The sequence below is a fragment of the Callorhinus ursinus genome, unplaced genomic scaffold, assembly GCF_003265705.2.
Source record: "Callorhinus ursinus isolate GAN/ISIS: 27379988/994484 unplaced genomic scaffold, GSC_fseal_2.0 scaffold20, whole genome shotgun sequence".
NCBI classification, from domain to species: domain Eukaryota; kingdom Metazoa; phylum Chordata; class Mammalia; order Carnivora; family Otariidae; genus Callorhinus; species Callorhinus ursinus.
Genome location: NW_027397082.1, coordinates 20,277,329 through 20,304,266, shown reverse-complemented (window position 1 = coordinate 20,304,266; position 26,938 = coordinate 20,277,329). Strand labels below are relative to the sequence as shown.

At 38.6% G+C, this 26,938-nt stretch overlaps 1 protein-coding gene across 2 annotated transcripts in view; it reads left to right on the top strand.

The window, feature by feature from the left end:
* Positions 1-26,938, top strand: part of ENTPD7 (ectonucleoside triphosphate diphosphohydrolase 7) — a 44,027-nt gene continuing 17,089 nt past the window's right edge. The window contains exons 1-8 of one of the 2 annotated variants that reach the window (XM_025880504.2): positions 1-104; positions 356-458; positions 1,568-1,750; positions 14,161-14,366; positions 14,619-14,769; positions 18,595-18,698; positions 21,009-21,065; positions 23,770-23,903. In XM_025880504.2, the coding sequence (XP_025736289.1) occupies positions 451-458; positions 1,568-1,750; positions 14,161-14,366; positions 14,619-14,769; positions 18,595-18,698; positions 21,009-21,065; positions 23,770-23,903 (843 nt within the window). In that variant the 5' untranslated portion in view covers positions 1-104; positions 356-450. The other variant, XM_073904324.1, reaches the window with a different exon arrangement.

Sequence of the window (26,938 nt, the reverse complement as noted above, 5' to 3'; positions counted from 1 at the left end):
CCGCCGCCCGCCCAGGCCTCTTTCCGGCTGGGCTAAAGGCCGCGGGGGGAAGCGCTCTGGACCCAGCGGAACGTTGCCGAGGGAGCCTGCGGGCCGCTCGACGTGTGAGTGCGAGCGCGGGAGGGCCGCGGGACTGGGATAGGCGGGGAGGAGAAGTGGGCACCCCCACCCGCCACCTGGGGAGCGCCGGTGCCTCGAGAACGCCCGGCCCCCGGGGAGTCGGCTTAGCGTCAGCTGGGCCCCGGGAACAAGAGCGGACGCATCTGGCGTGGGTGGGCGCCTTGGCCTTCCCGTGGAAGGCTTGTCCTGTGGGCACTGCTGGAGGTAAGCCTGAAACCCAACGAACTCTTAACAGGCTGCAGACTTAGGAGATGCCTGAGACAAGGAGACCAGTTTCTCAGGGCAAAAAGAAAAGGAGGTGACAGGCACTGAGACCACTGAAGGGATCCCATGGCTAGGTAAGGCTGCACATTTTCTCCTCAGCTTGGGGCTCAGTTGGGGGTGGCAGGTAGGTGGAGGGGCCCTGGGATGTTTTTACAAGTGAAGTTTGCCCTAGTGCTGCTTCTGGACTTTGCAGCTTGGTCGGATGGATGCTAAGACGATCAAAGTGACATTTTTTTTTTTGAAGGCAGACACTACAGTTTCTGGCTCGTAACCCCAGGGTGATGGAGTGAAATGAGTGCTTGCTGACAGCCGAAAAGTGCTAAGATGCAATGTTCTTTTAGAAAGCTACGGGCTTTTTGAGGAGGTTAAACAAAGATTTTTTTTTTTAAATGAACTTTGAAAATAGGCTGAGATCCTTTTGAATCAATATGGAAAGTGAACTTAATAGTTGAATATGTGTATCCATACATTGGGATGCTCCGAAACTTTCAGAAAAGATTAATGTGGATCAGTATGTACCAAATGGAACAGTTGTCAAATAGAGTAAGTGGGGAAAGATGTAGAACAGTAGATACAGTGTAAAACCAGAGGAATGGAGATACACACATGTATATTGTCATGTATTATATAAATTTATGCTTGTGTAAACATGAAATATCCCTGGGAAAATACATAGAAACTGGGTACCAGCGGTTGCCTTCGAGTGGGAAATGGTGGGTTAAGGCAAAAGACTCATTTTCCACTGTATCCTTTTAAACTGATTTTTTCTTACCATGTGCATATATTACTTATTAAAATATTTTTTTAATTAGTTAAATAAGTATTCTGACTATCCGGTTTTTTGACGTCATTCTTGATGGGAATGTCGTAGTTGCTCTGATTCTTCAGTGTTATGAGATTGACGGGGGAGACTGGTGATCTTTTCATAAACATGAGATTAATTCGGTTACACCCAAAAGTGCAGACATTGGGAAAAGAGCAGATAAGGCTTTTCTGATTTATAGAAGCACCATGAACCATATAGGTTCTTTTCTAAAATTTGAGACTAAGAGAACATTTATAGACTTCTGGTGGCATAAATTTTTGCCTTTATTAGGAAGGGCTTTAATCCAGTTTAAAAACCATTTTCTTTAGCACTCAACTGTAGAGACTTTTCTTACTAATAATGTTTGTCTCATTTCAGGATCAGTTTTTCCTACCTCTGCCCAGCCTCCTGGTACTTCACTGTGCCCACAGTGAGCCCATTTCCACGTCAGCGGTTGGCATTCCTAGGACTTTTCTTCATATCCTGTCTCCTTTTACTTATGTTAATCATGGACTTTCGACGTTGGGGTGCTTCATTACCAGGAGATAGGCAATATGAAAGGTGAGTCAGCTTTAGGTCACTTTGATCAGAATTGGCATTGAAGTCATAAATATTTTGACATTTTACACACTACTACCTTTGACCCTTTGGGGAATACTGCACTTTTATTAGTAGAATTGCATGCCACTTCTTACACAAAGATATTAAGCCCCATTTTGGCAAAGTTCACTTTTGATTCAGGAATGTTGATGGTGCATTTTAACCATGAAAGGCATCTTTCTATATTCTTGTTTTGGTGGGCTGACTTATTGAATGCATAAATGTTTAGGATTATTATGTATTCTTGATGAATGAACCCTTTATTATTATTAAATGACTCTTTTTATCCTTGATTATATTCTTTGCTCTGAAATATACTAGTCTGGTAGTCTGGTATTAATATAATTACTTCAGCTTTCTTTTGATTAGTGTTATCGTTATAGATGTTTTCCCATCTTTTTAGTTTTAGCCTTTATGTCTTTATATTTTATATCTATCTAGTCTTTTTATAAGTAACTGCTTTTTATGCAGTCTGACAATGTCTGCCTTTTATTTGAAGTGTTTAGGCCATTTGCATTGCATGTGATTATTGATTATGCTTAGGCTTAAATCTGTCTTGCTATTTGTTTTCTGCTTGTCACATCTGTTCTTTGTTTGCTTTTCCTCTTTTTCTCCCTTCTTTTGAATTGAGTACATTTTTAATTCCATTTTATCTCTTTTGTTGGCTGAGTAGGTATAACTCTGGGTTTTTAAATTAAAAAAAATTTTTTTTTAATGGTTGCTTTATGGTTTAGGGTTTCTAGTATACATCTTTAACTTATCATAGACTACCTTCAAGTAATATAATTTCTCTTCCCACATACTTTTATCTCCTCCCCTCAGCCTTTGTGCTATCATTTTTATACATTTTCCTTCTACATGTTATAAACTCCACCATATATTGTTATTATTTTTGCTTTTAACATTTAATTGTCTTTTAAAGAGATTTCAAAAATAAAAAAAGGCTGATATATTTACCATTTCTAGACCTCTTTATTCCTCTGTATTGTAGTTCATATTGCCACCTGGTATGGTGTTCATTTTGCCTAAGGGACTTCCTTTAACATTTCTGGTAGTGTGAGTTTGTAGTTGGTGAGTTCTTTTAACTTTTATGACCAAAAAAGTCATTTTGCTTTCCTTTGAAAATACTCAGTGGGTATGGAGCTCTAGGCTGATCATTTTTTTTCTTTCATTACCTTAGAAACGATGCTTCACTGTCTTCTGAAGTACATTCTTTCTGAGGAGAAGTCTGCTGTAATTCTTAAATCTTGTTCTCTGTACATCATGTGTCTTTCCTCTGGCTGCTTTTTACATTTTATCACTGGTTTTAAGCAATTTGATTATGATGTGCCTTGGTGTAGTTTTCTTCATGATTCTTCTGCTTGTGATTTGTTGATTCTTAAATCTATGGATTTATACATTTTAATCAAATGCAGAAAAATTTTGACCATTATTTCTTCAAATATTTTTCCCTGACCTCTTCCACTTCTCCTTTGGTGTCTCCAATCACATATATATTGAGCCATGTGAAGTTTTCTCACAGTTCATTCTTTTTTTTTTTTTTCCAGTCTTTTTTCTCTCTGTTTCTTTCTGGATACTTTATATTGCTGTCTTCCAGTTCACTAGTATTTTCTTCTATAAAGTCTATTCTGTTAATTCTATCCGGTGAGAGCTGAATACCTTTTTTTTTTTTTTAACAGAAAATATATCTGAATTATTTGATCTAGTTTTAATGCCTTACAAGTTATGTAGAAGATTTGTATTCCTTTATAACAATGATTCATTTTGCTATTGTTTTTTGAGGTTAGTTTCTGATTAGGCTACAAAATGAAATGATGACATATTGTGTTCATCATCAACATGATTTTCTCTTTGTTGCTTCTGAGACAGTATCAGGAGACTTTGGGCTGCAAGTGCCGGTCAAACTGACTTAAATAAAAAGAAAGTTTATTGGCTCACATAACTAGAAGTCCAGGGGTAAAGGGACCATAAGTTCAACATTGGCTATCAGGATGAGAAGCTCTGTCTCTGTTTTCCACAGCGCCAACTTTCTGAATGGTTGTAAAATAGCAGCCAGTAGCCACTAGGTCTACTTGCATCCATACTCATGTCCTGTAGGAGAGAAACAGGCCTTCTATGCTCTTGTGTAGGAATGAAGAAGGCCCTTCCTGGAAACCTCCAGTAGCCCTTTCCTTCAATCTTTTCTGGTCAGAATTGGGACACGTGACCACTCCCCTTAATATTTCTGGGTTGTTCTGTCCCCAGAATTTATTTTCACTTCACTTTTGTCATTCATTCATTCAGCAAGCATTTATTGAGCAACCATTATGTGCTGGGTGATGATAAGCACCAGGACATGGACGCTTTGGTACCTTTTCTCAAGAAGTTTATGTTTCCGACCTTTCCTCCCCTAGAGCTCAATTCATTTGTATTTTTCCTTCTTTCTTTCTGAAGAAGGAACATTTGTTTAGATGACTATAGTTGTCAACAGTTGGCCTTAAGCAGCCTGTTAGTTTCAGAGAACTAAATCCATAATGAGTTTTTTTTAATGTTTATTGAGATTTTTCTTGACGCATCTAAGCACAGTTTTCCACTGGAAGACAGCATGGTCTAATTATGGAGTTCTATGTGGGTTAATATGGCTAGAATAAAGACTGTTAGGGAGTGAGTGGGTGAGCTGTGTGGCTGGAGAGGTAAATTGGGGTGAACCTGTTAAGTCATTTGAGGGGGTTTAGACATTATCTTAAGGGCAGAGGGAAGGCTTTGAAAGGCTTTAAAGAGTGATATGATTGGAATTTTTTTTTTTAAGATTTTTTATTTATTTGACAGAGAGAGACACAGCGAGAGAGGGAACACAAACGGGAATGGGAGAGGGAGAAGCAGGCTTCCTGCTGAGCAGGGAGCCCGATGCGGGACTTGATCCCAGGACCCTGGGACCATGACCTGAGCCAAAGGCAGACACTTAACGACTGAGCCACCCAGGCACCCCCGGAATTTCTTTTTAAAGAAAGCTCACTTTAGTGGCATCGTGGAGAAGGAATTGGAGGGGACTAAACATGAAAGGAGGGAGATGAACTGGAATACTCCAGTAGAGATGATGGTTGCCTGAACTTGGATGAAAGCAGCAATGCATTTGAGGGATATGTGGGAGGTAGAGTGATCTGATATTCTTGTCTACCACTATACCCCAAGTGGCCAGATCTGATAAATACTTAAGTTGAATTAATTGCAACAAGTTAGCTACAAAGCTAAGGGACATGCTGTGCCTGTGTGGTTATCTTTTTTTTTTTTTTTAAGATTTTTATTTATTTATTTGACAGAGACAGAGACAGCGAGAGCAGGAACACAAGCAGGGGGAGTGGGAGAGGGAGAAGTAGGCCTCCCGCGGAGCAGGGAGCCCGATGTGGGACTCGATCCCAGGACCCTGAGATCATGACCTGAGCCGAAGGCAGACGCTTAACGACTGAGCCACCCAGGCGCACTGTGCCTGTGTGGTTATCTTACCAAAAGTCCTGATACCCTGTAATACTCTGAGCAGCCAGCAGCCATATAGCCTAGAGCTTCTGTTCTTTAATGAAAGGTTATGTGCATATTGCTACAAATTGCTATATATCATTACATTTCACTCATAGCAGCCCCTGTGAGTCATTTCAGAAGCAAACATTCATTGAGAGCTTGCTGTGTGCTTGACACTGTTATAGATACTAAGGTACAAAGATGAATAAAACGTGGCTTGTGAACTCATAGAGTTCATAAGCTAGTTAGGGAGGCTGATGTGAAGGAAGAATTATTTCCCAATGAGATAATAGTTTAGATGTATATCTATGTAGAATCAGGAACTGTACACAGTCAAGAAGCAGGAACAAAGTTAAGAATCAGAAATTAATCAGAAGAGGCCTATGAGTAACTGAAGTCTATAGCATTAAGTTTATGGACTAAAAGTACATGTACTTTACTGATAAGATAGTCTTTCCCACAGAACCTGTTTGCTTTTTATTTTTTTAAGATTTTATTTATTTGAGAGAGAGAGAGACAGAGATAGTGAGAGAGCACGAGCGGGGAGGAGAGAGAGAAGCAGGCTCCCTCTGAGCAGGGAATCCGACGTGGGGCTTGATCCTAGGACCCTGGGATCATGGCCTGAGCTGAAGGCATACACTTAACCAACTGAGCCACCAGGCGCCCCATGTTTGCTTTTATTTTATACACTGTGTTAATTAGCTTGTTTTTGTCTTGTCTCAGAACACACCAGATAAACAGCAAATTAGACGGTGGTAGTAGGAAGGGTATGCTGGTCATTAGATATGGGCACACTGATAACAATTGTCAATGAATAATATGCTGGCATCTTGACAGTGAGGCAGGAGAGAGTCTTTTATTTGAAATAATCTTGATTTTTCTGTTCTCTAATTCCATTTTCTGCCCTGTAGATATATATCGAAGATAATGGGTGGCATTATCTGCATTTAAAATATTCCTTCCAGGGCGCCTGGGTGGCTCAGATGGTTAAGCGTCTGCCTTCAGCTCAGGCCATGATCCCGGGGTCCTGGGATCGAGTCCCGCATCGGGCTCCCTGCTCCTTGGGAGTCTGCTTCTCTCTCTCTTTCTCTCTCTCTGTCTGTAATGAATAAATAAATAAAATCTTTAAAAAAAATAAAAATAAAAATAAAATATTCCTTCCAGAATTTTTTTTCTTCCTGGTTGCTGCTATTGCTTAATACTGGCGAGCACTAGCTGATGACAAGACGATTAAGCAAATAATTAGGAACTGTTGGAAATACTTTAGTTCAATAGCTTATAAAAAAATAGGACAAGTGCTTATTGTTGTGATTTTTATATTATATACATATAATATAGTCAATATTTTTCCAACTTAAATTGTTCCAATTTGCATGATGAAATTGTGTCAGTAGTTTATATTGAAAAAAATATTTTAATTTGAATTATTTTCAGTCATTGATGGAACTTAGCATATTTCTTCTGAGGCGATGTGACCCAGGATTTTAGAAGCCTGCATGAGGGTTTGCCCTCTGTAGTTTCAAAACTGAAGAGTTGTATTTGTTGATTATGAACATGTACCCACATTGCTGCAGGAAGGAGAAAGCAGGTTTGCATCAGAACTAGAATTTAAGAAAAGATAAATTTAGAGAGTGATGGGGTATCAGTAAGGATACAATCCAGAGCTGTTTTTAATAGACTTTATTTTTTAGAGCAGTTTTAGGTTCACAGCTACATTGAGCAGAAGTACAGAGGTTTCCCAGATACCCTCTACCCATACACGCATAGCAAAGCTATTTATAAGAATAATTTTTCTTAGATGTGTGTTTTAATCAACTCTTTATCTGTCATGTGCTATGTAAGTAGTGCTCCAACAACTTCATCAGACTTAATACATATTTTATGTTTATTCATTCGTCTATTCACTTTTTCAACAAATATTATTATCTACACTATGGTATCCAGTAGGGTAGCCGCTTGCCACAGTGGCTATTTAAGTTTAAATTAATTAAAATAAAATAAAATCAGTTCCTCACTTGCACTAGTCACGTTTCAGCAGCTTACTGGCCACATGTGGCTAGTTGCTATCCTCTTGGACAGATGGGGAATATTTTCATCATAGCAGAAAGTTCTGTTGGAAAGTTTTAGCCCTAGGTAAATTGTTAAAAATTTATTAATAATTTGTAGCATAAGGGGCACTTTTAGCATGTATACATAATATAGAGTGCAAGACAAATGGTAAATTGTTCTTACTTAAATGTTGTATATATTCAGTGCATTTCTTCTAAACCTTAATCGTTAGTATTATTCACTTTTTTGTAGCCTCACTACTGTCTTCATTAGAGAAGAAATTTTTGTCTGGTTGACTATTGTTCTGAAGAATGTCTTTGGTAGCTGTTGAAAGGTGGTGCCAGGGCTTCTGGGTGGCTCAGTCAGTTAAGCATCCAACTCTTGATTTCGGCTCAGGTCATTATCTCAGGGTCATGAGGTTGAGCCCCAAGTCAGGCACTGCACTGGGCGTGGAGCCTGCTTAAGATTTTCTCTCTCCCTCTCCTTCTGCTCCTCCTCCTCCCCAAGAAAGGCGGTGCCTTCATGTTCCTTTGTCATCTGTGTATAACTGTGAATGAGAGGTTCTGCGTCAGCAGTGGGCTCAGTACCAGCCTTCCTTAGGAGTTTCACTTCTGTTTAAAGCAAGTTGAAAAGAGACATTACTTTTGGTTAGGATAAAAATGACAAACTTTAAGGTATGCAGATGAAGTTAAGGCTTCTTATGTATAAAAGAACAATTCAGAAATTTTTCCTGGTGAAATTGAAGGCATTTGCTTGCATTCTTTGCCATTTTTTCATTTATTCACTTACTTGTTCTTTAATGGTGTTTATAGTGTTTATAAGCAGAGCTTTAAATTATAAATGCTCCTGACTGCTCTGATTAATCTTGTTAGGAGATAAGCAGTAACCTTCAAGATGCTTTCCTGCTCATGTATTATTATCATCAGTTATGCACAGCTACTTTCCCTCTAATTTCATTATATTTGGTTCTGAGCCTTGGATGGAGTTGAAAGAGTATGATGACATTCAGCAAAATGGTAGCTCCATACTGATAGGGGTTGCTTTAATGGACTTTTGGCGTGTTGCTGAGTTCTGTTTGAACTCTAGAAGTGGTATAATTAGTGTTGATTGTAAGCTAGGTAATGGTTTGGTCAGTTACTGCCCTAATGCTCTTAATGTTTTCAGGGTAATGGCAGTGAAAGCCACTATCTTCCAGTTCTACCTTAGGTGATGTATTTGTGAGTATTTTTCTTTTCATTGACCCAGCAGTGATTAGAGGGAAATCAGGTTTCTCAAATAGAAACAGTGTGTGCATGTATGTAGGGGGTTAAATATGTGTGATAGTGAATCACATTTCTCCCGGGAAAGCAGATGTGAGGGATTCCAAAGCTTTTGGAACTTTTCTCTTGGACTTTAGGTCCTCTCTAGGGATTAATTTAGTGTAATATCAGCAAAGCAGGAGAGTCCAGCAATGCAGGTAATTGATCATGATGGCTAAGGCCAGGACTGCAAATCACAAACGAAAACATCCAAGAAAGGACCATTGATCCATTCAAGTCAGGAGCCTGGACAGAGGAAGACCTTCAGGTGTTTGCAAAGTATAAGAAGCCTGATTAGATCATTAGAAGTCAGAGTTTCAGAAAGAGGTGATACTATCACTTCCCAAAGGGGAAAATTGTTCTTCCGTTACTCATTTGTATGCATGATGAGACAAGTGGAGGCTTCCTGCTGACTGCAACCATTGAGCAAGACTCAAATGGGAAGTGTAACATAAATGCTGTCTGGTCGTAGCTTTTTCCCTTCTGTTCAAAGGTCAGCTGACTTTTTCTGCCAGTGCACACATGGCTTTGAAAAGCCATTGGAACTTTCTGAGGAGACCAATTGTGTATGTATATAGCTGGACAGCTAACAAAGACATAGAGGAGTTAACCACAAACGCACAGCTCTGTATTGTGAGCCCTAGGACCTAACCAGTCGGTATTGGTTGATACATATGAGAGAAATGTGAGGAACACTGTGACAGTTTGGGGATCCTGAAGATACGGTATTTGCGCTTGAGAAGGGCAGAGGCGGAACAAACAAATATGAAAGAAGGCTCAGGGGCTCAAACTGGAATATAAACAAACTGCTTAAAGGGAATAACAACACTCCACATTTTAAAACAGAAGGAGGAGGCCTTTTCAAATCATTGTGAATATTACAAGAGTTGGCATTCTTGAGTGGAGGCTTTTTAAGAACTGGGAAGCCACGTCAAAGAAAGGAAGGGGGAGAGATAGGTAGAGAAGCAGATGGATGTTCCAGAGAGAAAGAAGGTCACATTAGAGCAGTGGTTGTCAAAGTGTTTACTGACCCTTGTGAGTTCCTGAGACCCTTTCATGGGGTTTGTGAGGTCAAAATTAGGTCAAAACTGTTTTCATAATACCTACTAAGATGTTATTTGCTCTTTTTTTAATTGCTAAGAAACACATAACATAAAATTTACCATCTCAACCACTTTTAAGTATACAGTTCAGTAGTGTTAACTATATTCCCATTGTTATTCAACCAATCTCCAGAAGTTGTTCATCTTGCAAATCTGAATTCTGTGCCCATTGAACAACAGCTCCCCTTTTTTCCCTCTCCACGCCAACCCCTGGTAGCTACTCTTCTGTTTTCTCTTTTGATGAATATGGCTGTTTTACTCTCATACAGTATTTGTCTTTCTGTGACTGGCTTGTTTTACTTAGCATGATATCCTCAAGGTTCACCGATATTGTAGCATATGACTAAGTTTCCTTCTCTCTTAAGGCTGAATAATATTCCATTTTATGTATACACCACATTTTGTTTATTCATCTGTCCGTGGATATTTATGTTGCTTCTACCTCTTGGCTATTGTGATGTTTCTTTGCCCTTTTCACTGAGTTGACATTTATACTAGTGATACAAAGCAACGGGTAGGTAAAACTGCAGGTGCCTTAGTACAAATCAAGATGGAGGCACCAAATTATACTATTAGTTATTGTAGTCATCATTGTCACATAGTTGTAATGGGGAATTCCATTTAAGAATATCTTTTTCATGTTTTGTGTGACAAAATTGGAAATACGTATTAAGTACTTCTGATGTACACTGGAGTTTTCTTGAGGAAAAGCCCTTAGGCAATTGGGTTATGAACTGCTTTTATCATGGAATATTATTTTTACTTGAAAGAATGACTGCCAGAAAAGCTGTGGTATTCAGACTTGGGTATTTCATAGATATTTTCTTGAAAATGAATGAAGTAAAAGCCTATCACTTTAAGGAAAACAACTATCAGTGTTCATTGTCAATGATAAAATTTGAGCTTTCATTTGAAAATTAGCAGTTTGGAAAGTCTGTATCTGCTACTCTGAGTTTGCTAGCTTCTCAATACATAAATGATTTTTTTGATAATATTGGTAGTGATACTAATGAATGTGTAGGTAGGTTTTTTTTAATATTGAAGAATGAAATGTGTCAATGTTGGGAAGATTTGCATGGTTCAGTGAACCAGTATTTTCCAGTATAGGATGTTACAAAATTATGCAGGGATAAAAGCCATTCAAAGTGCAAGATAGACCAATGGTTAACTTTACAGAGTATGAAACATTCTTAGATAGGGTTTTAGATTTCACTTTGCAACTAACCTTTAAGAAACTTCACTTGTTGAGTTTTAGTGTAGTATTAAAGAAGAACATGCACAGCGATCTAAATGGGCTCTTAAAATATTCCCTTTTGCAATAACATGTCTCCGTGAAGCTGGATTTTTTTCAAATACTTCAACCAAAACAACATATTGAACAGATTGAATACAGAGGCAAATATGAGAATCTAGCTGTCTCCTATTAATCTACACACAAAAGAGATCTGCAAAACTGTAAGACAGTGCTGCTCTTCTGGTTTTTTTTTTTTTGTTTTAGAAACTAGTTATTTTTATAAAATATATGTAATGAGTTTATTGTTATATCTGAATTAATAAATAAATACTAAAAATATTCTGTTTTATTTTCTAACATGGTAAATATAAATAGATGTAACCCGCATATACAAAAAAAGCTCTTTTGGATCCGATAATTTTTAAAAATATAAAGGGTCTTGAGCCCCAGATGTTTGAGAACCAATGAACTGGGGAAAAGTTATTCATTAAGCAGCAGGGAGTGGGATCCAGAATCTAGTGAGAAAAGTAGAGAGGAAGGTTTTCAGAGAGGGAAAGCGAGAAAGATATGTGAAGCATGTGAAGGAGAAAGATTGCTCTGATGAGAAATGAAAAGTCACTTTGGGCGAGAGATGGCTTATCTTGCCTGTGGCATCCTGTGAGGTCAGTATTTGCACAAGTTCTATAACTTGAACCCAGATGTCTTCCCAGGTCATGTGATAGCAATGAGCTGTTATGAGTTGATTTGTGGATTATAAGCCCAGTTCACCCCAGTCATTTGATTAGAATGGGTAAGTATGTGGTGAACAGAGTCTTTGGGACTACAAATTGACTAGAGTGTAACAGATTTGTACCACCTGCCTCATTTCCCATAACTCACTCTGATATCAGATCCAGAAAAAAGTTCTACCTGACCCTATCCTATGTAATAATTTACAGCATTATATTGGAGCTCAAATACATGTTCTTCCCTTATTTTGTACCATAGGAAAGGTACTTAGCTCTACTTTTTTCTTTCCAGTCTGTTTCTACACGCTCATCTATTCATCAAGTTTGCTTTTCTGTCCAAAGTAGGGAACTTTGTGGTCTGCATAGCAATGTGAAATCACCGGTAAACGTGGGCTAGATTGTCCTGAGGGGTGAGACATGTGGCTTATTGTCTGATCAGAGGTGGATTTCCTACAGAGCTAATGATACCTACACATCAAGGCCCCAAACATGTGTGGACTCCTTTCATATTTGTAATGTTGAATCTTTCTTAAAAAAGAATGCCCCTCTCCCCAATGGCACTAGCTTCAGGCTTCACAGAACCTAGTTCTGAGGGGTTCTGTGTAAGGGTCTAGGGGATCTAGGAATTAGCCTAAATACGGTTTTGGGTGACTAGGGCAGATATAAGGAAGGTTGTTTAGCTGTGATACTTGAAAAAATTCACAGCTTTGCTTTCAGAGCATTTATTCAACTATTAGCTCAACCTATAGTAATACTTAATCAAATTTAAAGGAATTTACAAGACTTTTTTTTTTTTTTTTTTTTTTAAAGATTCCATCCATTCATCTGACATAGACACAGCGAGAGAGGGAACATAAGCAGGGGGAGTGGGAGAGGGAGAAGCAGACTTCCTGCTGAGCAGGGAGCCCGATGTGGGGCTCGATCCCAGGACCCTGGGATCATGACCTGAGCCGAAGGCAGACGCTTAACGACTGAGCCACCCAGGCACCCCTACATCTGTCTGCCATGCACTATGTATTCTTAACACTGAGAAACAGCTCTTTTTCCATATAATCTCAAAGCCATTCTCACTGGGCTCCTCTTCAAGTGAAGCCTTTGGAGAGGAGTCAGCAATGTTTGTACTTTTCAGACCCTCAGGTTCTGAGTGAACTTTAATGTTTATTAAAGCCTCAGAGCTCAGGAGCATTTTAGCATTTTACCAACTCTCAGCCGCCTTTTCTTCTGGACTCTTCAGCTCTTTTCTCCAGAGTCTTCTACTATTTGCTCTCTCAGTGCTCATCACATAACAACAAGAGCAGTGGCAGCAAAGCACGGTGCTAACCTCTCTGAGGGCAGAGACTCCATACCCTTATCTTACAGATGAGAAAATAGTCTCAGAGAAGTTAGGTAACTTGCTAAAGATCATATAGCATAGAAAGTGCTAGAGCTGAGACTCAAACCTTGGTGTTTTGATGGTAACATCTTTACTTGTTTCATCTTTCTGCTGTCAGCCAAATAAATATCTTGTAATGAGAATCTGGAAAAATCCCAACATAAAGTACTGATGTCCTGGGGCTTAGAAGCTTTTTAGATTTTGTTTTTGTTTTTTTTTAAAGCAGTATAATGTTTTATTTTTTTAAACTGGGTGTTGGGTACAGAGGCATTGTTTTATTGTTATTATTTATACATACTTTATAAACATTCTTTTTATGACTAAAAAATACTTTAAAAAATTGTGGAGAAGAGGGGCGCCTGGGTGGCTCAGTCGTTGAGTGTCTGCCTTTGGCTCAGGTCGAGCCCCACATCGGGCTCCCTGCTCGGTGGGAAGCCTGCTTCTCCCTCTCCCACTCCCCCTGCTTATGTTCCCTCTCTCGCTGTGTCTCTCTCTGTCAAATAAATGAAATCTTAAAAAAAAAAAAAGATTGTAGAGAAGAATATTGTATTTATGAGATACATTTTTACTAATGCAAGTCTAGCAATAAAAAATACAAAATAAAAAGCCCCATACATTTTTACCACCTAGAAACACATATTAAGTGATAATCATTCCAAAGTATTCTTTATATACAGAAAGGATAGATAGAAGGGAAATTATTAGGATTCATTTAGTTAACTAGTGTGTGTAACAAACTGCCCTGAATCTTAGTGGCTTATAACAACAAAACCCAGTTATTTACGCAGGCCTAGAAGTTCTTTAAAGTTGGTAAAAGATTTGGTTCCCCAGCCAGTTTCGGAACTGCTCCCAAACATGGAGGAATCTTTTAGTTCTCTGATTCCAGTGGCCTCTAGGCGAGCAAACTAGCTCTTGCCTCATATATATACATCAGTAACTATGGTCAGTGTTGTTTCATTCCTTAAGACGTGTGGTTCCATGTGGCTGGCACATATAGGCAGTTAATGAAGACTCATGAACAAATGAATTAAAGTAGTGGTGCCTTTGTGGACCTGGATGCTTGATACCAGTATCTCTTTTCACCTGGCTTAGGTATTTGGCTCGAGTAGGGGAGCTTGAAGCAACTGACACTGAAGACCTGACTCTAAATTATGGCCTTGTTGTGGACTGTGGCAGCAGTGGCTCCCGGATTTTTGTTTATTTCTGGCCAAGACATAATGGCAACCCCCATGATTTGCTGGACATCAAACAGATGAGAGACCGCAACAGCCAACCAGTCGTTAAAAAAATTAAGCCAGGTACTAATCAGAGTATATTTTGTTGTCAATCTCTTTTTATCTGTTGCAGGCATGAGAGAAGAGAGAAGAGGGAGAAGGAAAGCTACCCCCCATTTTTTCCTTGAGATTCTGGATAATGGGAGGGATATCTCATTCGTTGGTGCTCCCATCCTCGCAAATAAATAGCGTTTAAGACCTTAAGCAGAACTTTATGGAGAATCAGTCTTCTGAGTCAATGTGATCTGCTTTTTAAAGTGTCTTGTCTTACTTAAGGAATCTCTGCAATGGCAGACACCCCAGAACATGCCAGTGATTACCTTCGTCCTCTGCTGAGCTTTGCTGCTGCCCATGTGCCTGTGAAGAAGCACAAGGAGACACCCCTTTACATCCTATGCACAGCAGGCATGCGGCTTCTCCCTGAGAGGTGAGATGTAGGGTCCAAAAAACACGGGCAAATGGGTGGCACAAGAGTTGCAAGCCTGACTCTATGGCATTTTTCTCTGTAGTTCCCTCGTCTGAAGGTGGGCTGTGGACATACCACACAGAGTTGACAGGTGGCACTAAAAGACTCGTAGCTCAAAAGAGAGCAGAGCCACCCCTGCATGTCATTACTTCACAATCCGTTTTTCAGAGCTTCATGTCGTTTGCTTCTTTGGGGTCGATATCTATGTGAGATGGCTGTAATGATTGTTAGTTCTGATTGAGAAGCAATGGTGATGGTGATAAATCTGGATCACTAGATGGGGAGCATAGTCAGAAGTGTCATAGGAGGTTCATCTGAGTGACCAGGTACCTGGAGGCCAGTAGGAAAGGCTCTGGTAGGAATGCTGCTCTGTCTGTCACTGCCTGGCTCCCTGGTGATAGTTGGTGCTGCTTGCCAAGCTCAGTCTCCATTGCTTTAGACCAGTTTTTTCAACCCCAACCAGTCCAGTGTCCACTTGACCTTGGTAGTTTAGCCCAGTATCTTGCCACCTGATCCCTCTTCCTTCTCTGGAAGAAGAGGAAGAAGAGGCAGTGGCTATATGTAGGTCACACCCCTTCTTGTTTGTGATGTCTCCCCTTCGATACCTCCCTGAGCCCTCCACACTTATTATGGTCATGGGGTGGCAGTGAGCTCCCTTAACCTTAGAATTCATCCTTCTGGAATGTTCAAAGTCTCATAGGCATCAGGTATTTTTTATTAGCTTAAATATTTTTTCTTGGTAAATAACAGTAACCTTTCCCAGAAAGTTTTATTTTGTATTCTTGGCCAGCAACAACAAAAACCTCAGCCATGCATGTAGGGCTTCATGCTACTTATGCCAGATGTGCCAGATAACATATGTCCACAGTTTTTTCAGTGGACTTCTTTCCTTCTGTTTAAACACATGGTTACTGGTTTACTATCTAGGCTACTGTTGAGAAGGAGATTATTTTATATAGCCCTTTGTGGAAATGAGAGATCTTCTAGCCCCTTATTTTTCCATATATCTTGACCTTTAAAAATTTTTTTTGTTTTTATTTTTAAAACCAAATTTTAAAATATTATAGCTGCATTAAAGGAATCTTAAAAGTAAAAAAAAAAAAACACCCAAAATACATATTCCTACTGCCCTATCGAAAGTGTTTCATCTTGTCACATTCCCTTCTCTCTGTACATCTATATGTAGTTTCTACAAAGTTGTAACCATACTGCGCATGCAATTTAGGATTTTTAGTTTTGACATAAGTAATATTCACATAGTTCAAAATTTAGAAATCCTGGGAAGAGTATAGGTGACGTAGGGATGCCACATCACAGGTCTGTGAGTGGTCTGCGGTCGGCACCAAGGAAGGGGGGGGATGGCCAGAGAAGAAGCTGACTCAGAAGTCAAAAAGACAGAGCCAACCAGGAGGTTGATGGTTTGGCCATGTTTTGTGGGTTGGAGCAAAAGAGGATTGTCTCATCTCCTGATGCTGCTCAGCATTGACTCTGTCAAAGAAGTTTCCATCCGGGCAAAACCCACTATGTAGCTCCATTCCATTTGTCTAAGATGTTCACTGTCTGCATGGAAGCTCTGAATATTAATATTTCTTTTATCTTAAGAATTTGTAAAGAGCTTGCCTTTTAACTTGTCTTCTGATCACCTCTTCTAATAATGCCTGGATCTCTCCTGGGCTTATGAAATCATTGTTCCCAATTGAGGCAGCCGTAGTTGTTGACATAAATGCAACCATCACTGTAAGAACCTGTTTTGTATAATTAATGCTTTGCTAATTTATTAGCATTTGTGAGCAATATTCAAAATGGGTTCAAATCACCTGAACTATATTTTGAATTGTGTTAGCACTAGGTTTTATTTCTTTGCCAAAGACCTGAACTAACAATTTGTTTTACCTCATTTTCATTTTGTAATGGAAATATCCTTAAAAAATTACAAAGATAGTACAAGGATATTTAAGGGAAGAAAAAACTTTTGTTATGGGAAATTTCAAACATCAAAAAAAAAAATAGAAGATCATGATGAATCCTTATTTTCTTACCACCCAGCTTCAACAATTGCCAACATTTTGCCACTAAAAGTTTTTTTTAATAAGAAACAATAATTGGATTTTAGACAATCCCATGTAGTACGTGAAGAACTTTTTTGTTTTATTGTTTAATATAAATTTGGATCATATTATATGTACTGTTTCATAACCTATTAGAACTCAGAATATATCAGACATCTTTTCAGATCAATACATATAGATCTATATTGACCTCATTTCTTTTAACATCTGTCTAGTATCACATTGTATGGATATACCACAGATTATTTAACCAATACCTAATGATGTGCATTTAGGTTATTTTCACTTTTACATTGTTAGAAATAGTGCTGCAATATTCTCTTTCTTTTTGTATTCTTATCTGATGATTTCCTTGCAATAAATTTCTACAAGTGTAATAGCTGGTCAAAGGTTAAGCACATTAAAAATGTGGATACATAGTCCTGGATTGCTCTTAGAAAGATCATACCAGTAATTTATATTCCCAACAGCAGTGTATGTTGGCGCCTGTTCTTCCATATCATCACCAAAACCAGCAAGCCCTCTTCTTTGGGTATTTTAGAAGCATATCCAATAGGGAGGGCAAAACAGTCCCTCTTGTTCCCCATATTGCAAGAAATTAATATGTATAACAGTGAGCTTTTCGGGAAACTATATTTGACAGTATACTGGGAAATTATTACTTTTTTTTTTAAAGATTTTATTTATTTATTGACAGAGACACAGCGAGAGAGGAAACACAAGCAGGGGGAGTGGGAGAGGGAGAAGCAGTCTCTCCGCTGAGCAGGGAGCCCATTGCGGGGCTCGATCCCAGGACCCCAGGATCATGACCCGAGCCGAAGGCAGACACTTAACGACTGAGCCACCCAGGCGCCCCTGGGAAATTATTACTTTAAATGTATTCTTCACTTTTAAGTTTTAACATTCTCCATTAAGTCATGCCGACAACTATCTGAGCCAATATTTTTGTAATGAGTAATTTGAAAAACCTAGGATAATTGCTCTTATTTTTAACTGTTTTCTCTAGATTCTTATTATTACTTCTAGCTTTGTTTCTTTGCTTTTCTTTAATAACACTGATAACACAAAACTGTAGACGAGAAAACAACCCTAGATACTAAGACTCAAACTTTGTCCCCAAATTGTTATAACCTTTGGATTTTTATCCTGATCTGGGTTTTTCAAATGATACGATTTTTATAAAGAAAAAATCTCCAACCCTTGAAATATATAAAAGGAAATAAAAAAGTTCATTGTCAGCTTGTGTAAAGGATTGTTAAAAACTTGTGGACCTAACAGTGCTCATCGTGTGGTGATGTGAGGCGTTGTTTCTGTATTGTGTAAGATTTGAAGATGAGATTGTGTTCCTCAGTCTAACAGCTTCCCTTCACAATAGTTAGGAATCATGTAATTATGAAACCATGCTTCCTGCCGCTTATACATATTCAGCCTGTGAGAGGCACAGAACCATGGTCTCATCTTTTAACGCTATTTAAATTGTAAAATTATAAAAAGGGAAAGTATTAATAGTACCATATTGCCATTTAAGTAGGAGGATGTCCTTTGGAGGCAGTTTAAACCTTTGAAATCAAAGGAGGTACCAAAAAGAAGCTGGGCTCAGCTGATGGATGGGCTATATGAGCAGTGAGTCGTAACAAGTCTGAGTAGAAGATCAAGTTGAAGCTAATTGTGAGAAGAGTGTTTAACGATTAATTTTAATGTATTTTTTTTCTTGCAGAAAGCAGCTGGCCATCTTGGCTGATCTAGTGAGAGATTTACCGCTGGAGTTTGACTTCCTCTTTTCCCAGTCTCAGGCAGAAGTGATCTCTGGGAAGCAGGAAGGTACTGGGCCTCGAGGGGCACACTGGTTTGGCTCCCAGCCAGCTGTGGCATAGTCTCTCTGGCGGGGGTTTAGGATAACTTTATATATTTGATTTTTATTTTTCTTCGAATAATTTTCTTAATTCTGTATAGTTTTTTTTTATTATTTGCATATTCTGTGTTGGTATCTGTTTTAGAATCTGCTTTTAGAGGGGAGGGGGGTGGGGGATGGAGTGACTGGGTGATGGACATTAAGGAGGGCATGTGATGCAATGAACACTGGGTGTTATATATGACTGATGAATCACTGAACTCTGCCTCTGAAACTAATACTCTGTATGTTAATTGAATTTAAATTTTTAAAAAATGGAAAAAGAAGAATGCTGCTTCTAGAAGTCCTATGTTTATATTTGTTTTTAACTTTGTGCTAAGTACTATGTTTATAAGAATGTATTAGTATTTAGTGATGATTCCAAATGGATATTTGGTTAGTTAATGGTAGTTTTTAAAACATACATACTTCTCTGAGGTCTACTGAGTTTGCCAAATTCAAATGTAAAGTAAATTATTAAAGTAAGGGGAAACTTTAATTTTAGGGGGTGATCGGGATGATCACTACTTACTTTTCTTTGTTACAGGCTCTCCCTTTATTGCATTTTACTGTGCAGTACTGATACTTCCCTAAAAGCTTGCACTTTGGGGGTAGAGTTGATTATGTGTTCTCATGTGGCCCACATGTGGCCTGTATGACAAATTATGTTTCCATTTCTTGAAAAAGAGAAAATCCACGCATTCTAGTTACAGCTCACATAAGGGAAAAGATTTACCTTTTTCTATTTCAGTATTGCATTTTTCAGCCCTAGAATTTTCCTTTGATTCTTTTTTATATCCTATTTATTTGCTGAAACTGTCTATCTTCCATTCATGCTAGGACTGCTTTTATTTCTTGATTATATAGCTGCTTTAATATCTTTGATAATTCTGACATCTGTGTCTTCTTGGGATTGGTATCTTTTCCCTTATAAGTTGAGAATTTCCTAGTTCTTTTTATGCTAAGTAATTTTATATTGTATCCTGAACATTTTGAATATTACATTTTGAGACTCTGGGTCTTTTTTCGGTCATAAGGAGATTATTGATTGTTTGATTTAGCAGGGAGTTGACCTGGTTAGGTTTATGCCTCAAACTCTGACCTGCCTTCTGTTGGCTGTGATTCTGTTGATTCATTTTCAAAACCTTGTCACTGCGATTTGAATTTGTCCCATTTGTGTGATACCCAGTGGCCAATATAGAACCTGGGCATAGCCCATACAAAATGGGTTGTCTAGCCAGTAGTTCAGTTCTCAGAACCTTTGGTATATTGTTTGGAGTGAGATCTATGCATGTGTAGCTTGGATGTGAGCCCAGAAGTTGATATACTACTTTGTTCCTTACTCTCTGTTATCTCCCCAATACTTTCTGGTTCCCTGGGGCTTACTCCTCCATTCAGAAAGCCAGGACTTTAATTTACCTGCTCTGCCCTGCATTTCCCATGATTGCATCTGTATCCAGGGCTAAATGGTAGAGGACAGAGGGAGAAAAATAAGCAATAGGGATTTTCCCCAACTCTTAAGGCTCCTCTAGTCAGAGAAAGGATTCGTATCCTTCAGAGTTTTAGTTACCTACCCAACTTCTGCCTCTACCCCTGCAGGATTGCCTGATGTAGCGAACAAAATAAAGGGAAAAAAACTCAAGGGATTTTCCTCCATTCTTTCTGAGGCTTTGGAGTCCCTTTTAATGCTCCTTGGACCAGAAAGCAAAGTCTTGAATTTCTTTCTCTCCCCACCTGTATATCCTTTTGTGTTTCAAGCTGCTTTTGAGTCCAGGCCAGGCAATATCTGGGGAGAAAAATGGAGAATTCACTACCGGTCTGGTGGTACTTTAACTTCTGATCTCTGTCTCAGTGTGCCCGTTATCATTTCCTTTCAGAGGCCTCACAAATGTGCTCCATACATTCTGTCCAGAGTTTACATTTGTATTCAGTGGGGAGACAGGATGGAGTGTGCTTACTCCATCTTGCCCAGAACCAGAACTCCCAAGATTCACATTTTTTTACCTTTTGTTTTTATACATTAATCCATAATCATCTGTAGGAAATTTAGACAATGCAAATCATTTTAAAGGGAAAACATCATAAGATAAGAGATTTTAAGTTCATACACTGAGAGTGTGGAATAAAATACTCTCATCACCTTTTTCTAAGGAAAGGAGGAAAAGAGCGGCCCTGGGAAGAGGTGTAGACATGGCATAGCAATAGAGAATTAAGCAAGGACTTTCATATTTCTTACTTAGGAGTTTATGCATGGATTGGAATCAACTTTGTTTTGGGAAGATTCGACCATGAGGATGGTGAGTAATGCTGTCATCTTACGAGAGTTCTAAGCGCTGAAGGTTTATGTTGTAACCTATCAGTAGAACATAAGTGCTATGTTTGAGTTGTTTTTCTTTCTTTCTTTAGCTTTTTAAAACTCTTTTAAGATGCTTCATTTTCCAGTCTTAATTTGCCTTTTTTTATTTCTTTTTAACTTTTTAATATGGGAAGTTGCAAACATTCACAGAAGTAGAGTAAATAATAAAATGAATCTCCATGAACCCAGTACCCAGATGCAACACTAATTAGTGATTGGCCAGTTTTTTTGCCCCACACTCCCTCCATACAGCACAGGGTTTTTTTTCCTATTGGATTTTTAAAAAAATATTTATTTATTTATTTTGAGAGAGAGTGAGTGAGAACTAGAGAGTGCAAGTGGGGAGAGGGGCAGAGGAAGAGAATCTCAAGCAGACTCCCCGCTGAGCATGGAGCCCAACATGGGACTCAGTCTCAGGACCCATGGGATCATGACCTGAGCCAAAACCAAGAGTCAGATGCTTAACTGACTGAGCCACCCAGATGCCCCTCCTATTGGATTTTTAAAAGCAGACCCCAGACATATCATTTTATCTTCGTGTACTTCAGTGTATATCTCTCACCAATGAGGAATTTCAAAACAAATGAAACATATGCAATGGCATTTTTAAACTTAAAAAAGTTAACAATTTCTAATATTATGTAACATCCATCTACCCAGGTAAAGACTTCCCTTATTGTCTCAAGAATATTTATTTGTAGTTGTCTTGTTAAAATTAGAATCTGATTGAGGATCACATGTTATGTTTGATGTTTGATTGATCAGTTTCTTACTCTAAAACCGTTTCCACCCTCCCACCTCTTTTCCTCAAATCATTCATTAAAAACAAAAACAAAACTGGATCACTTGATAGCATGAATTTGACACATTCTTGATTTGATTGACTGCATTTTTGTGGGGTCTGCAACATGCTTCTCATCCCGACAGAACCTTGTTTAGACAGACTTAATTCTTTCAGCAAGAATAAATCACAAATATTGGCGGTAAGTGTTTCCTACTACATCACATCAGGAGTTTTATAATGTCTGGTTGTCCCACTTTTAGTTATGTTAAGACTGATCAAGTATTCAGGAGTCAGGTATTGTCAGCCTGATCTAATCTATTATAAAAATTCCCCAGCCACTTTTCACTTAATGGTTATAGTAGCCAATTGTGATGATTGCTTAGATCCATTTTTTTTATTAGAGGTTGGAAAATGGTGATTTTTCTAATTCAGTTCTTCTGCAATAAATAAAACAAATATTCTTTGCTTTTTAAGATTTATTAGAGAGAGAGAGAGAGAACAAGCAGAGGGAAGGGGCAGAGGGAGAGGGAAAAGCAGGCTTCTTCCTGAGCAGGGAGCCCGATGTGGGGCTCCATCCCAGGACCCTGGGATCATGACCTGAGCCAAAGGCAGATGCAACTGACTGAGCCACCCAGGCGCCCCAACAGCTTAGATTTTTATATAACAAAATTTTCTTCATTAACTAATTACCCTGAAATACAGTTCTTATTGGAAAGGCAAAATAAGTCCTTCATTCTTTCCTTTCATTTACCAAGTTTTTGAATAATGAGTTCATGTCCTAGCATGAAAAGGTTAAAGGTAACCAGTGAAGTTTTTTTTTCCAGTATCATTATGAATTTATAGATTTTAATGTGTTTGATGTATCTTAGTCCGTCATAGCATCATTCTTTTCGGTGTTCAAATTATACCATCATTGGCCAGTAGGAGCACCTTTAAGTTGGCTCCTGTACCTTTTAACATCACAGTAGTCTACATTTCCCTTGCTTTTTGGCACACTAAGGTATTCCATGCTCATCTTGTATTCTTTCTACCTTAGACCTAGCATCAGCTACTTTTTAAGGAGCCCTGGTTTCTTTTATTGAAAAATGATATTTAGTGACTGTGGATACCAGGGGTGCTCATTGCTCCTGGATTATCCTTGCTCCTAGGCCCTTTCAGTGAACAGAGCTAGAAAAAATGTATTTTTAGAAAGAGAAAACTCATGATTTCATAGTGATAGTTCCAATTCATACTTAAAATTAAAAGGTTATTGCTTAATATCTTTGATTTTGTACTTATATGTTTTTCTTTTATGCCGATTATGTTTCTAAAGATATTAATATAAACATTTACTTTATTTCATAATATATGCTTAATTTACCAATAAAATCATTATCAATAAGACTACTGAAATGCAGTTTAAGATATCTATTTGCTTCTATTGTCATTAAGATACATTCTATAAGGGATACAGTAAAAATGCTAGGTTTTAAGTTACTGTTTTAAGTTATAAAAGAATTCTCTATAGGGGTGCCTGGGTGGCTCAGTTGTTAAGCGTCTGCCTTCAGCTCAGGTCATGATCCCAGGGTCCTGGGATTGAACCCCGCATCGGGCTCCCTGCTCAGTGGGAAGCCTGCTTCTCCCTCTTTAACTCCCCCTGCTTGTGTTCCCTCTCTCGCTGTGTCTCTCTCTGTCAAATAAATAAATAAAATCTTAAAAAAAAAAAAGAATTCTCTATAATATATAGGTGATATCATTAGATTAATTTATTTCAGTTTGTTTTTCATTTTTTAAGGGATTTCTGTTCTGGTTTTTTTTTTCCTTTTTGATTTAATTTTGTTTTTTAATTACTAGATCCTTTCTGTTCCCTTATTTATTTCAGAATCTGATGCCGAGGCTCCCCAGGAATTGGCAGCAGGGCGCAGAAGGACAGTAGGGATACTGGATATGGGAGGAGCCTCTCTTCAAATTGCTTATGAAGTTCCTACCTCAACCTCTGTCCTTCCTCCAAAACAGGTATTTTACCTTTTAGGGAAATTCAGTTGCGAGAAATGCCAGTATTTGAGAAGAAGGCCACTGTCTTTGGACTTAGACCAACTTGCCTGGGTCCAAATATTTGTTGAGATACTTGCTAGCTTATATTATCTTGGGCAGGTTCCTTTCTGAGCCTTAATTTCCTCATATATAAAATAAAAAGAGAATAATAATAGTTTCTACTTCATAAACTTGGGAGGATGAAATGACACCATGTGTGTAAAGCACTTTACAAACTTCCCAGTATGTGATAAGTGTTTAATAATTTTAGCAATTATAATTATACTCCCCGTCTCTTGGTTTGCCTGAAGATTAAACATAATACATATAAATCCCAGAGTACAGTATTTGATACATACTTGTCTATTAAATGTTATTTCCTTTCCCTTGCTTATGATTCCATTCTTGTGCTTCTAATATTCCATACCTGACTAGAGTGTAAAGAATGTATCTCGAAGGAGAAGTTTTATCATAGAGAGGAAAAAGAAATGCAGACAGTTTTTAAGCACCTTATGGGCAAGGAATAAGACATTATACTGCCCCCAAAAGCTTATAATCTATCAGTGCAGAGAGCCTGTGATAACAGGCAGACCGTGACAGTGCTATCATCTGATCTAAACCAGGGTTTCTCATCGTTGGCACTATTGACGTTCTGGGCTGGATAAGCCTTTGTTGTAGCTGCCCCATGCATAATATGATGTTTAGCAGCATCTCAGGCCTCTACCAGATGCCAGTAATGTCCCCACCCCATTACCCTGCTCCATGAATGGGAGTCATCCTGGCTTGTTGCCTGGGTCTTGGATGATAGTAGGCTTTTGCCTAGTGGAGGTGGAGGAGGGCCACCTGTATGGAGGCCACAGTATATGCAAGGGCACAAAAGAAGCAGCAAAGAGCCCAGAATGTCCAGGGAGTGGTGAACAGCTTGTTGCAGTGTATGGTTTTCCAGTGCAGTGTAGCTAAGTCTAGGAAGATCAGATGAAGTTAGACGGTGAGGAGTCTTAGGTTCCATGCTAGGGAATTTCACTTTTATATCTATAAACGGAGGATAGTTAGCAAAGGTTTTTGAGTAGGGCACTCATATGGACCTCATTTCATCATCTGTGAAGTAATTAAACTCCTAAGGTCCTTTTCAGCTCTGTATTGTGTGACTGATCTAATTGATTTTTTAGGAAAATAATTTTGGTGTCAGGAGGAGAAAGAAATGTAGGTCAGGGAACCTTGGGTGAGAAGTAATAAGGGCTAAACTAGGCATTGTAAGTGGAAATGGAGTGGAGGGGACAGATTTCAAGGGTATTTTGGAATTGAAAAAAACAATGTAATATAATGGTGTGGGTAGGACAGGAAAGGATGGCCAGTGATGCTGAGGTTCCCTCCTAGGTACCTGGTAGGGTAAGGAACCCAGTCACTGAGAGAGACCCCAGGATAAAGGGTGGGTTGATGCTAAGCAAATCATTATGGTCCGGTGGTTTGCGTGAGAGCGACTTTCTGATCTCTAGCCCAAGTCCTGCGACCAGTGAGTTCAGTTTTGAGTATGTTGGAATTTGAAATATCTGAGGAACATATGTGTTTAAATATCCAGCAAGATTGTTGGAAATTTGGGTTTGATAATCAGCAGGGGTCTGTGCAAGGTTTGGAAATTTGGGGAACTAGGTTGTAAGACATTTTAACTTTAGCCTATATTTGCTAGTATGTCATCAACAGGTAAACTGAAGGCCATGGATCCAGTGAGTGGCACTGATCCTTAAAGTCTTAAACAAATGACTTTTTTATTTGTGTAGATTTAGAAAGTGACACTCGTGTAGAAAGTATATTTGCAAGCAACAAATTAGATGTATGCATAGCAATATAATGATCTTAAAGATGGATCTCAGTGCTTGGTAAAGAAGGAAAAGAACAATGAGACATAACACAATAGCACTTTACAAAATATAAATAATCCTCAATGCCCAAAGTGATTTTTTTGTACAATTCACAAAGTTGCGCACGTTCACAAAGTAACCCAACTACCTCTGTTGAATTCTAGAATGTGTTTATTACGCCCAAAGAAACCCCGCATTCATTAGTAGTCACTTGCCATTCTCTCCTTGTAGCCCTGACAACCAATAATCTTCACTGGGGCATCTGGGTGGCTCAGTTGGTTAAACATCTGCCTTCGGCTCAGGTCCTGATCCCAGGGTCCTGGGATCGAGCCCCGCATCGGGCTCCCTGCTCGTCGGGGAGTCTGCTTCTCCCTCTCCCCGCTCCCCCCTCCCCACTTGTGCTCTCTCTGTCTTGCTCTCTCGCTCTCTCAAATAAATAAAATAAAATAAAATAAAATAATTTGCTTCACATCTCCTGTGGATTTGCCTGTTCTTAGTATTTCACATAAATGGAATCATACAATATGTGACATCTTGTGTCTGCTTCTTTAACTTAGCAAAATGTTTTCAGGGTTCATCTCTGTTATAGCACGTGTCAGTCCTTCATTTCTCTTCATGGCTGAATAATATTCCATTATATGACCATGCCACATTTTGTTTATCCATTCATCAGTTGATGGACTTTTGGATTTTATTTCCAGTTTTTGGCTATTATGAATAATGCTGCTGTGAACATTCACATGTTTGATTAGTCATAGTTTTCACTCCTCCTGTGTATATACTTAGTGAAATTTCTGGGCACAATAGCATCTTCATAAATTAAAAACAAATACATTCAAAACAATAATTTCATTTTACAACAGTATGTACAAACATACATTACACATTGAAGCACATTAGAATGCTTGCCTGTGGGGAGCAGGAATGGGAGTGGATATGAAGATAAAAGGAAGTAAATAAAACAAAAATGGGGCTTTGCCATAATAATGTACCATGAACTGAGGAGTATGATTAATTCAACCCATGTACCTCAAGTTAAAAAAAAAAATAGAGCCCCTTTTCATTGGAGGTCCAGTAAAATGGAACTTTCCCAATCCCAGTCCCTGTAATAGGGAACATTAGATCTTCTTGAATAGTTTTAGAAAAACCCATAGAATA